This window comes from Dunckerocampus dactyliophorus, chromosome 12, assembly GCF_027744805.1.
Source record: "Dunckerocampus dactyliophorus isolate RoL2022-P2 chromosome 12, RoL_Ddac_1.1, whole genome shotgun sequence".
Lineage (NCBI taxonomy): Eukaryota > Metazoa > Chordata > Actinopteri > Syngnathiformes > Syngnathidae > Dunckerocampus > Dunckerocampus dactyliophorus.
The window spans coordinates 30,426,185-30,441,382 of record NC_072830.1 but is presented as its reverse complement, the minus strand read 5'-3'; the positions used below and the strand labels follow the sequence as shown (position 1 = coordinate 30,441,382).

Here is a 15,198-nt window from a genome sequence, read left to right as displayed (position 1 = left end):
CATGTTCCACAAACAGTCTTTATTCATTCAGTGTACGTTGACAGTACCATGCGGTGTCGGACAAAGGATTAAGTTGAAGGATGCAGTTGGCTAAGTTGACTAACACACATCATTTGCTCCATCTACATCTACAAAAACACAATATTTATCATCTGTGGACAAGAACTAAATCATGAGACAAAGAGAAAAACAGTAAATTGTTGAATACAGCAGTTGATGAGTACGCAATAGAAATGTAATCATGAGATGTGTCACAGACAAGACGCTCCATCACAGCCAGTGATGACTTCAAACTACAAAGTTATGACTCATGCAAACGTCACTGGGTCTTGCACTAGGACTTCTCATCGCGCTTCTTCTTCTGGAACTTCCTGAACTGCGACTGGATGGCAACGGCCGCCTTCTCGGTCTCTGGGTTGTCCATGTCGATGTCGAAGTCTTCCGGCAGGTTCGTCTTGGACGCGTCTGGGTGGGCAGAAAGAGACGATAGTAAGATGAGTTGGAATTTGTCAAATTGACTGCGCACGTGGTGCATTTTTGTAGTTATGGCGTTCATTTTCTAGTTCTTCTTCTTCTTCTACCTTTGGCTTTTCCCATCAGGGGTCGCACTGTCCTTTGCATCTTCCATTGTTCCCCCACTAATAGGGAACGTGAGCTGGGTCAGTTTCGCCCTACTGATAATGTGTTGTTGCAGTAGTCATTCTGGGTAATTCTTGCATGTCCTCTCTCACCTCCTCTCTGGTCTTCCAGCTCACTCGTCCACTTTTCTGATTGAGTATTGAGTTAGCATACATCACCTCTTTGTCAATTGAATTAACACACGCTTACATTTGCAAACACTTCATTTGTGGCTCTGCATGGAAGCCACTGATAGAGAACAGAAGCACCAAAGGGTGCTAAATGTCCACCCACGTTCCTCTTGAACGTCATTAGATAGTGGAGTCAGAGCAGTTGTTTCTCAGGTCAAAGGTTGATAGATTGATCTCCCGTATTTAATCCTCACTGAAGGAATATTTGGTTTTATTACTCAAGAATAAAGAAATGAATCCCAATAGGCATGCATACAGCAGAATCCTACCAACGACAAAAATCCCACCACCGGGTCAGCAGAGTGCATCCAGACTTAAAAGGTCACAACACGCTAACGTTTGTGAACGCTACTGAGGTTCCAGAATGGAATGGAAGGTGATGCAATGCTGCATGTGTGATACAACATGCTGCCTGGCTAATTAAGAAGCAGCAGAAAGCGCCAAGGGCGGCACAGCAAAGGAAAATGCGATGAGAACATGTGCGTTGACACTGTAGTTAACCCCCCCCTTCATCCCTGAGACCCTGACTTTTTGTATCTTGCTGCTGGAGGCTGAGTCACTAACTGCTGTGTGAAGACAACCTTGCAATGCTACGTTCATTGATACTGACACTTTCAGTGCACCAATGTGTGTTTTCAGCCCAAGTGCAGATGAGTGACTTGTGACCTTTACCGTGGCAACACCAGACATCTCATCTATGAATACAAACTACTGAAGAACAGAAGACTAGGACACGGTTAGAAGACTCGTCGAAAACTCGTACTCTAACCCCACCCCCAACCACAACCCTACCCCTTACCCAAAAAACCTAACCCGAGTTCCAATTCTGGCACCTCCCTTTTCCTTCATAAAAGAAGAAGTGTCTGAATGTGACAGCGATGGATCACTCAGTCTGAGGATGTCTTTCCTGCAACACAGAAACAAGTCAACTTCCTTTGGCGGCACCGTCAGTTCACCTCATGTCAGTGTGGTATCTGCTGTCAGGCCATTTCCACCAAAGGTGTTGCTGCATGATAATAACTCGTGCCAAAGGATGCAAGGTTTCAGACGTGACTCTTCGCATGGTGCCAACCTTTCCCACGGTGAAGATGAAATGGGTTCACAAGTGACACGATGAGGTCGTCCTCCCTTGGCCGTCTTTCAGAATGTCTTTTGAAAAGTGTCTCTGGAGAGGCGTGAAATGTGCGTCTCCTTGATTTCACCACTTAAAAAGCAGTGAATTTGAGGAGAGGGATTTGAGGACGAGACGCATAAGAGACAGACTTTTAGACCGTGAGACAAGTGAGACAGATCGGGACAGTCAAAACGCGGCTTAAGGTAATGTAATGCAGTGTTTTACACAGTTAGTGAACAATTTATTTTGGCTTAAGAGGCTTCTGCCAGAGATTTAGCCATGACCGCATCGAAGTGCCTTAATAGTGTTGCTGAATGTCAGCCACTACTTCCAGTACATCCCAGGAAGGGAAGATACTGTGGACTGTACAGCGAAACCTCTGTGGTCAAACACACATTTTAAGTCTCATTTCAGCGCTTCTAAACCAGAGGTGAGCAACGGTTACCATCCAAAGAGTCTCCTCTTGCCTCTTTGCCACCTCTTCTAGTAAAAAAAATAGTCCGGAGTCACAAAGCATTCATTCATTCATTCATTCTCTATGCCGCATGTCCTCATTAGGGTCGCGGGGGTATGCCCTCCCAGCTAACTTTGGGCTCTGCCAATTGCAGGGCACATATCGACAGACAACCATTGCCACTCACATTCGTACCCATGGACAATTTAGAGTCGCCAATTAAACTGTCATGCATGTTTTGGGGATGAGGGAGGAAGCCGGAGTACCAGGAGAAAAACCACAGGTACGCTAACTAATTAACGCTAATTAACCCTAACCTTAAACTCAACCCTATCCCCAAACCCTAAGCTTAGCTCCAAGTCTAACCGCAGGCAAAACCCTAACCCTAGCGTCCCTAGAGAAGCATCTTCCCATGCCAAAGATTTCAAGTTTTGTTACCGGGGAAAAAACAGGAAATAAGGTCAGATAAATGGTGAGGGTTGCACCAGGATGGGCATCTGGCAAAGTCGGCAGCGACAGGCTCTCGAATGCGGACAAGCAGCATGGAACATGGATGGAAGGATGCTGGAGAAGAAGGGGAAGACCGGAGAGAAGGTTTCTAGATGTGGTTAGAGAGGACCTGCAAATGGTAGGACTGGCAGAGAGCAAGATGGAGACACACGATGAAAGTAGAAGGTCTCATGGTCTTCCCGGGGGGGAGGGCTCTCTGGGCTGGCTCTTGGGGCGCTGATCTTTGTGCTGCCTGCCCCTGTGGGCCTGGTGGCCTTCTGGCAGCGGGGGCTCGGCCTAGCTATCTGGGGCGGGGCTCTCTGGGAGGTGGAGGGCGGCCCCTTTCCTTTCATGCATTGTCAGTGACAATTACACGCCCACGCATTCTTGCACCTTTTATATATATGAAGTCTTCCCCACGTACAGAGATACCTGTACACATGCACACTCACAGTACATATGTACTTCCCCACATTACTCACTGAGTTAACAGGGTGTTATTATGTTGTTGGTTTTATTACAACGACGGTGATATCAGCAGTATAATTATAGTTTTTTTTTTACAATGATGTGCATTACAGTTATTATCATTCTGTTCACTATCATAGTTCATCATTTCATTACTACAATTATGTGTGACTCTTTCAATGCAGTATTGTCATTGTGATCACTATCATAGTTCATCATTTCATTACTACTATTATGTGTGACTGTTTCAATGCAGTATTATCATTGTGATCACTATCATAGTTCATCATTTCATTACTACTATTATGTGTGACTGTTTCAATGCAGTATTATCATTGTGGCAGAGTAAATCTGTTGAGCACTTGACCGCATTTAGATCTACAATTCTATCTGCTTTAAAGGCTGGACAGGACAGGGGTAAAACAAACAAAAAAAAAAACAAAAAAAAAAAAAGAAGAAGATGTATGTGTATGTAAGCCTGACACTATTTTTTGGCATATGAAAGTAAAAAAAACAACAACCCCCGCCCCCTCCAAAAGCCTTGACGTGCCAGCACAGTGTGAGCGCCCCTGCAGTATCGATCGATACGAGCATACACATGAAGGACACTATTGATCACCACTGCAGGCTCGCTCGCTAACGCACAGCATGTCAACAACAAAGTTTGCTTTGGGGTTTCAGGATGCACATGCATCCTATGCGGTGAATGCTACAGACACCTTCAAAGGCTCAAAAAGAAGCAGTTGGAGTCCTTTTTTTAGCATGGAATGGCTCCAAATTAGCATGAGATGAATTCACCACAGCAACAACTAGACATTACAGTAAAGCTAATTAAAACGGGTGCAGGAAGTGGGTCATCATCACTGAGAGCCTGCTGCTGCTGCCGCTATCTATTTATAAAAAACAAGGATGACTTTGATATCTAAAGGTGAGCTCAGTTAAATTATTCCTGGGCTTATTCACAACCGTGGGGGAGGAGCGCTTACACTAGCGGACGATATACCAAAGGCAGACATTTCTGATTATTGACACACTACAAATGTACAAATGGTAGCTGACATTCTTCTTCTTTGTTGGTTCAGGTGTACTATTGCAGGGACAATCAGTCAAGGCAGCAAAGAGACTAAACACACATGAAGTCATAAACTGGGATGCCTTAGAGGACGTACAATGGGGAATTCCACCCAAGTATCAACTATCCATTACCTTAAATCTGGTTTAATGACACAGTATTCTCGGAAATTGCAAAGTGAGACAGCCATTCACATGTTTTTATCTAGGCTGTGGACAAAATGTGCCTGCACAGTCAAACACGGCAACAGTTTGACACTGGAACAGATTATTTCCATATCCATTTTTGCCATTATTGAAAATCGGCTGTAATTTGGACCTCAGGAGGTTCCAGTGTGTTTCTACTCTCGTTCACACGTGTTGTCCAGGCTGCTCAGTGCAAACTTGGCAATAATAACAGGAGAAGACGAGAATGTACATGAAAATGCAAGATGCGTGACACGTACGTCTCATTGTCACGGTTAAGGTTCATGTTTTTACAAAAGCCAGGGGTGTCCCAAATTTACACAAACAGAGAAAACAAAGGTGTAGGTGGCCACTTTGATATTTTTATATATTTTTTTTAATTTTCTAAACAAATAATGTAAAAAAATGACAGTCGTCCCTCACTACATTGTGGTTCGAACATGGCGGCCTCAGTGTATCGCAGTCTTTCAAATACTCAGGAATTAGTAAATATTCACTGCTTTGTGGTTTAATAGTGTCTATTATTTGTCCAAAAATATGCGTATTTAAGCAAATTGTACATATTCATGAACTAAATTAATCATTTTCAAGCATAGAAATGGCAAAATGAAGAAAAATACAGATATAAGACATTCAAAAGATGCGATATAAAGTGTAATAGAGCATCTCTGACTTGTGTGCGCCTTTAAAAAGCGGGGCCTGGGATGTGACGTGTGTGTGATGTCAGCTAGCTAGAGTTGACTGTAGCTGAGTGCTAGCAGCAGGTTAGCGTAGAGAGTGGCTGACAGCAGCTCCTGTGTGAATGTTCACCGCATGTGTTCCCTGCTTGTTAATAAAGCGACCGCAGTGCATCGTGAGTCTCTCCTCAAGCAGCGGCAGTAGAGAAGTATTCTATCTGCACTGGTCTCTAGGTGTCAATAACTTGATGAGACAACAGCACCAGGAAGTACGCTGTCAATGCTAACTTGTGAGTCTGTCTTATCTTATTTATGTCTAAGATGGCTTATTTTCTACGATTAGCAAATGTGTAAAGGTGGCTATAGGGGTGTTATTTTATGTAGACGGGGCTCGAATCATTGCTCAAATGATATTGATAAGGTCGTAAACAGGTTTTCTATGCTCTTGCCATGGAAATATTCAATTTATTTATATTCAATCCTACTTCTTGCAAATTCACATATTGCAGTCTGATCTGGAACCAATGAACCGCAGTAAACAAGGGACGACTGTACTTATACTTAAATATTGTTATTATTGTTAGTAACTATTAGTATTAACATTTCAGCTTTTCTGTCACATTGTGTTTTCTTCTTCTATTTTCCCCATTTTTGCTGAGTTTTTTTAGTGTTTAATTTTACTTTTACAACGTGTCGCGGGCCTATCATAAACAAGTCCCGACCCCCCAGGTCACACTTTGGACAGCCCTGACATAAGGGGTTCACTTCTCTTTGTAGTTTGTAATTTGTTCAAATGTTACATAAAAATCACTTGTGCAGTTAACATGATGACAGCTTGACACTGGAACAGACTCGTTCCGATAGCCGTTATTTCCCATGAGGGAAAACTGACTGTAAATCCTGTATTTCCTCTAATAAAGACATGCTTTTATATCTAAAACACATTTCAAAGCCACTCATACAACGTCATTATGGAATTTGCATAGCAGCACTGCAGTACAGACCTGTTTAGCGCTTTGCCTAAAGTGATTATCCATCTAATTACACAACTGGAATAGAGCAGGCAATATGGGGTTGCCAGTCGATGTTTACTGTGCTGCTGCTCAGGTGTATTGGCATAGAGCTTAACAGTAAACGTGATTTGTGAAGTCATCTGTGCCAGATTTCTCTGCGCCCCTGCAAGCCCGTGTGTATACAGTCAGTCCCCTTTTCTACTCATGCGTGTCCTCATCAGAGGATTTACAGCAGGGTGGGGGTGGGCTTCATCCTGCAGTTTGCATTATTTTACACAGCTGAGTCAGGCCGTTGTGTAAATCATGGCACACACATGTGCTAACAACGTTACTGCCAAGTACAATTGGCTTTTGGATGAGGCAAAAAATGTGGTGCTCGTACTGCTGAATTGTCTTGAGTGACTGATTGTAAAGACCAGTCCTGCAGCAGCCTGCTGATGGATGGTACGTGGTATAGCGCGCCAGCACGCACCATCATGACTCCAGGCTACTACAACATAATATTACCAAAAAGTGCTCCAGAGTGACAGATGAGCTCATTTCCGATGCTTGTCGCTATCATGTCGACAGTGATGATGTGGTCAGTGTGTGTGTGTGTGTGTGTGTGTGTGCCTGTCAATCATTGGATCATTCATCATGAATACATGAGCCATCATGTTCTAAAAACTCTGCTTGACTTGTCCTTCCTCCCACTCCTCCTCTCAGTTTTTCACGTATATTATGAAAAATGTCTTCAGACACGACTTCCATATTGGACGTAATATAAAATTCACTTTACGGAAACCCTCCATGGTTTTCTCTTATACTAATGCAGCTTAGTACACAGCAACTGTAGGAGGTTACTTGGATAGAGGCGTTACAGTAATTGGTGCATTTGCAGTAGAAACAGCTTTTATGTATACGAATGTGTTTAAAACAGCACCTACTGGGGTCAAAAGGTCTGCTGTAGCAGGATGAAAAAAAACCTCTCTCTCTCTGTATATGTATATATATATATATATATATATATATATATATATATATATATATATATATATATATATATACAGTCAAACTTGTCTATAGCGGCCACTAGAGGGAGTCTGCAAAAGTGGCCGCTATAGACAGGTGGCCTCAATAGACAGGTTGGCGTCCTGTTTGAATGTTGACCAGTAGAGGTAAAAAAAAGAAAAAAAAAGGGGAAAACATTTTTAATAATAATGTTGACCAGTAGAGGGCACTGCGGACTGCTGATAAAAGTTGTACAGCACTACTAGGCTTGTTATTATCATGGTTCATGGTTTTAATCCTGAACATGCATGAGTCAAACAGTAACACATCACATAGTACAATTCACAATTTTGCATGTCCAAAAAGGAGTAGGAAGAAGCAAAGCTTATTTAATCCTACCCCTCATCAGTTTCACATCAGTTGCAATACATTTATTCACCTCTTGTTCTTCCAAGTGTACTTTGTAGGTCTACATGACAATGTAGTGCAATCATAGCCAAGGTTTTTACTTACTAAAAGGAAGCTACAGGCTTAATAATAACTGATAACTGATAAAGTACTTCAGTTAAGTACAACCGAACTCAGTTTTGCTCCCGCTGCCGCATGCATGCTAGCATATGTTTTTTTTTTATTGTAGTGTCGCTGGGAGCACGTCCTGTTCCCACCCTACTTTGCGGTAATGTTTTGGTGCAAATGCTCTTAAAGTTACATGTTTGACCAGGAAATAGCAAGCTCAAAAGAAGATGGCTTTTTTATGTGGAACAACTGACAGTTTGTGTGGATCTTGTGAATGATTGTGACTGAGCTAGGACTCAGTAATTAAAGTCTACACACGACGGCTTCATTGATTGAAAAACAAAACTTTTTCGTGCATGAAGCTTCTACTTGAGTCGGTAATTTGGCCGCTATATGCAGTCAGATATTGACCAAGGGAGACAAAATGGGTGGCCGCTGGCCGCGTTGGACAGGTGACTGCTATACACAGGGTCTATAACATGTAAATTTGCTGGGGGGGATTTTTCAGTGGCTGCTATAGGCAGGTGGCCCTTCTATAAAGGTGGCCGCTAAGACAGGTTTGGGCTGTCAATAATAGCGTGTTAATGGCACACATGCATCATGGCAAGCCACGGCTCTCTATGATTATCATGACGACAGACGGCGGCACAGTGTAGCCCCCCACAGACTCACAAGGTGTCTGACGCTGACGCTCTGCCAGATGCATTCATGAACAACGTCTTTATTGTGCTTGTATGGTGGGTCTAAATAAACGGAAATGCAGTGAAAATCAATAACTGGATATTCTTATCACTCACTTTGTAACTCTTAATGCGGAAGTGCAATTGAAGTCATTTAAGTGTGCTCGGAAATCCCCAAAAATTCACTCAAAATATGTGAATTCAACTTAAATGACGTGGTGTCTTTGAACACAACGCCTCATTGCTCATAAGAACACAGTTAAAGTCTGATTCAAATATTCTGCTATTAAAGAAACCAGTGTTAGGTAAATAGATTTCCAGACGTGTGCCATCTCTTGATTTCAATTTTCAGTTAGTTTGGCGCTGTTACTACATACAAATATAAATAATCCCACCCTGTCATTTATCTTTCTTTCAATAAAGTAAAGTAAAAATGGGCATATTTCAGACATGATAATGGTAATGGTTTCATGTATTCTGAACACACATACAGGTTACATTGGAATACATCACATAGTACAATTTACTCTTCTACGTGTCCTAAAAGGAGCAGGAAAAAGCAAAGCTTATTCAATCCTATCCCCCATCCGTTTCACATCTATTGCAAACATTTGCTCACTTCCTGTATTCTAAATGTAGTCTTTGGTAGTTTAAAATGCATACGGAAATGAGAAGGTAATTATATATATATCCTAGTTTGTTGTTAAAAATATATCTTATATATTCTTCTTTGTATTTGTGCAGTATTGATTTTGTTAGTATTCGTCATTGTTTGTGTCAACGATCTTTTTTCAAACATTCAAAGCAAATGCACAAACTACGAAAACACAAACTGATCATTTCATCAACAAATAAAAACAAGATGAACATTTTGACAGAAATTAAATCCAGTTATATTTTACATATATTTTTCCTAAAGTAAACGTTTCCAAGCATAAAATTGGCAAAAAAAATGCTTTGAAAGACACATTGTGATATGTAGTTTTCTACACTGGTCACTAGGTGTCAGTAATGTTACATTCTGTTACACTGATGATGAGACAATAGCCACGCGGGAAGAACTGTCCAGAAACCGGAAGGCAATGACATTATGTCTATATATTATGTCTTATTTTCTATTATTATGTCTACTATATTGGGTAATGTGAGTGTCAAGGTGACTATAGGGGTGTTATTTCATGTCTCGAGGGCTCTAATCATGTTAAAACCCGTATTTAGCAGGTAATGAACAAGTTTCTATGCTCTAACTACGAAAATATTCCATTCATAAAGAAGGAATCCTACTTCACGGAAATGCACTTATCACGGTTGAGTCTCAAACAGATGAACTGTGATAAACAAGGTATTACTGTATAGTCAATCACAGATACTTTTCCTGCATGTGGGTGAACTGAACTACTGTTTTTGTCAGGTAAGGCTGTTTCCACCCCCAAAATGATACCGTATGCTGCAATAGTGAAACAAGTCACACGCTGATATATGGTACGTCTATGCCTGAGAGAAAGACGAGTCGGCATATGGACATATTTCATGTTTAATGTTGTGGACACCAAGACACCGTGTAAACCACGTGGGGCGATCGTCATCCACAATAATCTGTTATCTTACGTCTGTAAATTGTATTACTTTCACATGTTTACTGCTGTTTTTATTCCTGAGAAAGAGCAGAGTTGTATTACAGATGACGAGTGCGTTATGGGGAGCTGATTTATCACTCCATACAGTCGTACTGTGTCGTATTATTCATACAACATTCATATTCAAAGTCTGGACAAAATATTTTAGTTGACAAAGATGTTTGTTTTGAAACTTAGTCAACTAAAACGAGACTAAAACTTAATCAATTTAAACAAAAATAATACTAAAACTAAAATAAAGTCAACTGAAAAAAAGTGACTGAAATGGAGTTTAAAACTGCTGTCGAAATGAACACTGCATTTGTGGCTTGTTTACATTTGAACTGGCGCCCTGTGGTGGAATTTGTTGGGGCCCACCCTTTTACAGGGCAAAAGTCCCCGCAGATTCTTTTATTCTAACAGCTGTGAAAGGAGTCTAGGAGTCGCAAGCACGTCTCCAATTTAATTCAAGCGAGAGTACCCGGTAGATACGAGCAACTGCAATGCCAGCGCTGGAGAGAGCAAAGTCCAATTGATCTCCAAAAAGGAATCCTGTTCTACTTTCTTTCTGTCAGAGAGCTGGTGCAATGGGTGTAAAACATTTTTTCAGTTGTTTGGGGTATTACTTTAAACTGGCTCCAGTCAGTCTCAGTTTGGACAGCCAATCGTTCCTCAGAAAGAGATGAAAAAAGTGTCACTTCTAGAAACTCTGTGTGTGTGTGTGTGTGTGTGTGTGTGTCTGTGTGTGTGTGTGCAGATAAAAACAACAGGGTGCAACTTTTCCCGGTTAAAGGTGTTCTGAATGTGTCATATCTCTGCGGCAGATAAGCATGTTGACGTACTTTGTCTAAAAAAGAGTGGAAAATATTGCAGCCCTGACAAACAATTGCTAATTCCAATGCAAAAGACTCATGGACGCAAAAGGGCAGGGACATTTAAACTGTTTCAAGTGTACAATATTTTTTTTGTACGTACTGTGTATCGAAAAAAAAAAGAAAAATTCATAAAAAACAAAAAGTGATGCAATATTCATCCATTCTTTATCTTAAACAGCAAATATCTATTTCCAAAATCTATTTCCAAACCCTGCTTTGACATTCTGCACAAACATTCACCTTGTTAGACACGGCATAGCTGAGCGCTTGCTGTTGTTTGTTGTTTGTTTATTATTTGACCTTCGGATGAGCATGCAGCATTTTTTCTCCTCTTACCTTGTCCTCCGGAGGTTTTGTTGTTGCCGGCAGCAGGCCCAGAAACTTGTCTCTGCAGAGGAAAAGCAATCATTTGATTAGTGCAATACTTTCTGGACAGCATAGCTGCTTTAAAGACGAGCACATTCGATCGTGCGGGGCTAAGACTTTTGCAGGTGATTCAGAACCGATGCAGCTATGTACCTTCTTGCATCACATTCTGCTCTTGTTTGCTTCTCCTGCCACATCTGCCTCTTGTTAAATAATTCAGCATCAGTCATCCGTCTCACAAGTGATGTCCCTGAGCATGTGTTTACAATCCATCTATGCTCACAGCCACGGCACGTAAACAAAGCCGCCCTACAAGCCTGCACGTTGTTCCCAAGAATATGACCACGTTCATGTGAATTTCACAAGATAGATGATGGCATGAACGACTGATCGAATTAAATAAAGCAAATTTGAAACGTTTCCACGCAACCGAATGAAGTTGTCTCTCGCTCTGCTCATCGCCTAGGTGGACAACTTTGTTGCAGCGTAGCCGACAGGTTGTCAGCTTGTGTTTCAAATGAGCACACGGCCTTGGTGGGAGCTGCGATGACAGAGCAGGATCAATAACGCCCATCTGCAGTTAAGACCTACTTATACAATCTTTGGTGGCGGGGAAATTGATGACTAAAATCAACTCCGCAGCAAAGAAGGGGAAGAGAGAAAGAGTGGCAAAAACACCCTCAAATGTCTTTAAGAAGCATTGAAGATATCCTAAAGCACGGTAACAGGTGTGTTAATGGGCCATTTGGGACCCCATCCTGCTCATTTCAGGGGCTTTTAAAATGATACTGGATCTCAGCTGTGCACTGGGTAAATCTGCATTCTTCTCCTCTTGGCCGGAATGCTCGAATTCCGCAGCCTCCTTCCCTGACCACGCCTACTCTGTTGTGAGTGGTCAGGGGTCGAGGATCGGCTCAAGCTCCTCACCCCCCACCACCGCTCGTGCTAATGGTTATCAGCAAACAGTAAAATTGGATATTGGGTCACGTAATTGGATGAATGTTGAGAATCTGGTTCTTTGTTCACAATTCTTACAAAAGAAAAACACTCTCTGGCTGCCATGTTCAAGAAAAAACGACAAACGGTACTGGGCAGCAGTCCACCCGGCAAGTCCCATACATGGACGTCCTACTGTCTGATTGTAGGCCTGACTGTAGGCCTGCCCTCCCCCTGCTCAGCTTCGCTCTGTTCACACGCCGAGCAATGGAGAAAAATATGCTCATCTGTCAACGGCACTTCACACGGGACTGTTTTGTGTACATGGGCCGATACGAAGCTGGGCTATCCGCCAAACTGCTGAAGTACGACGACTTTCCAACCTTACTTGGTCGTGTTGAAGAGTCAGAAGAGCAAACTGCAAGTAACAATTTATCAGTGTCCTAACTGTGTTCATTTTGTGTAAGTAATTGGACAAAAGCGGTTGTCTGTGTAGCATTATAGGGCGTGCATATAGCGAGCGGAGGGAGTGTGACCAATCACAGAGGAGTGGGCTGGGCGGGAGGTGTGCCTGGAGGGGGGCCGGGGGTGTTCTAGATTACACAGACCATTTGGGCAGGAGGCAGGAAACACTGTAGGAAGAGATCTAGAAGATCTAGAAAGCTTTCTGTGCAGGTTATCGTGTGTAGCTGCTCATAGGAGTCCAGAACTCAATACAAAGGCCCGAAAATTTGTGTAATAGGTACCCTTGAAGGTTCTCACAGTCTCTCATACTGGTTACTACAAGTTCAACGTGGCACCTCATGGCAAAGAACTCTCTGAGGATTGAAACAAGAATTGCTGCATCAAGATGGCCTCGGACACAAGAAGATTGCTTACTTACTTTTCTGATTTTCTTTTTAACATTTTTAACTATCACACAAGTCACCTTTGCTTTCGTCATTTCACAGCGGTTTACTTATTTTTACATGTGACGTCAGCATGACAGTTAATAATGTCAACATTCAAAGTCTGCCAAACAGCATTCCAGCACAGCATCCAGGCTTCGTACCGTAATGTATCTTTGTATCTCTGCAGGCAAAGTCAATTACTTTCAAATGAGTTCAACATTTATAAGATGATCCACACCGTCTTCTTCTGGCTGATCATTACAAAACAGTGTGTTTTGTTCTGTTCTTCGCGAGGGTGAATACTGCAACAGGGAACACACTGAGGTTGTGCTGGGTAACCAAACGGAGACAGGAAATGATTGTTCCATTTAGTCGCAATGTATGTGCTCGCGTCCTTTGGGAACTCAGCAGCATCTCCCCCGCTTCCCGCTGCAACCACGTCATTGTAATCCCCACTTGTACCAAGGTTTCCTATTTGTTCATGTCAGTGTGCTTTAATAGCAGGACTCCAAAAGGCATCATGCTATTTGTCCTCTTTTCTCAGCTTGTCTCTCTGCATTATTAATTCAGGACTTTCTATGAATTTCAAACAGCAGAGTGTTTGGCACTTTCATGTCAGGGAGAGGAACGAAGGGTTGATGCCGTTTGGAAGTTTCCTCTTTATACGAGTCTTTTTTTGTTTGTTTTGTGCAAAACAAAAAACAACAGATACAGTATGTTGTGTATGCTCATGTCTTGTGGTCAAACATTTTCCTCCAACTCATGTAATAAACGAATAATACCTGACAGATGGTGTCTGTGTTTTTAGGAAGTAGTATGCATACTAATATACTGTAATTGCGCCCGATTCCCTCTAAGAATGTAGTAGGATTATGTACAAATAAAATCATGTGTTGTAATTAGTTGGAAAATGCTCAGACTTTTCGGGTTACACGCTTTTTTGCAATGAATTGTCGGAAAACAGTTCATCCTCATTCTAAAACTAACCTAAATTTACTCAATTTAATTAGGGATGGGGCCGGTAAGATCCAGTATTAGTATCGGGATTTGATGCCAGTGTAATTCACGTATCGAAAATGATCAATTATCAGCGAATGTAGCTGTTCCCACACATGCATCGCCCCGCCGCACACACTCACACACACACACATACAAGCAAGTCACCTTCCACGTTCACAGCCACACAACACAGTTGGACATCCACACAACATAAAACGATATCATAGTGGACCATAGAGAGGAGTTTCTTACGACCTTGCGTAAAATCCACAATCATGATAATGCAGCAACCTGGAGGTTATGTGCAATGTTAAGAGTTCTGTGTTGTCCAACTGTCGTGAAGGCGTCAGGCTGAGCACTTAGTTGTATGTTAAAGCAAACAGAGCTCTGGTATCGGAATTGTCGAGATATCGGCAGATATCCAAATTCAGGTATCAGGATTAGATCAAAAGCGGAAAAAATATGGATCAGTGCATCACACATACGGATATAGCCTTTTTGTAGAAAGCTCTGATTAAATATAATCAAATTAAATATAACTTTTAGGGTTATTTACACTATGTTTTTAAAAAAATATACTAATGCTTGGAAGTGAATGTTGCACCGCAGTATCAGAACCAATGTTGTAATAGCGGTAAAGCACAAACCTAACAATTCTGATGAGTTCAGCAGCGTAACTCCAACAGCATGAGTATTTTAAAGTGTATACAGAGGTAAATTAAAAAAAAACAGCTGTTAATGCCAATGTGGGTATTTTTTGTGGTAGACCGCACACCTGGGGGCTGGAAGTGACTGGGTGGTAGAATATATTCAATCACTGCAAAAATGATGGTAATGATGATTAATTCAAGCAATATATGTTTCAATGTTAATGAGACATCAGAGTGGAGGCCGCAGTTTGATTTTATAAAAACATGAAAGTCACTGACAGTACTGATCCAGATGGCTTGAAGTAAAAAAATAATCAACTCCTTTGTGTGTCTTTTGTGTATTTGCATTCAAGATGATGGTCGAGCAGGGTTGCGGCCCCCAAGACCTAAGCGAGGTCA

At 41.8% G+C, this 15,198-nt stretch overlaps 1 protein-coding gene across 1 annotated transcript in view; it reads right to left on the bottom strand.

Moving 5' to 3' along the window:
- pcp4b (Purkinje cell protein 4b) overlaps positions 1 to 15,198 on the bottom strand; it is a 31,788-nt gene continuing 16,590 nt past the window's right edge. Inside the window, exons 2-3 of the mRNA XM_054794311.1 lie at positions 11,295 to 11,346; positions 1 to 465 (exon numbers count right to left, since the gene is read on the bottom strand). Coding sequence (XP_054650286.1) covers positions 335 to 465; positions 11,295 to 11,346 — 183 coding nt within the window. The 3' untranslated portion in view covers positions 1 to 334. The remainder of the gene's footprint in view (positions 466 to 11,294; positions 11,347 to 15,198) is intronic.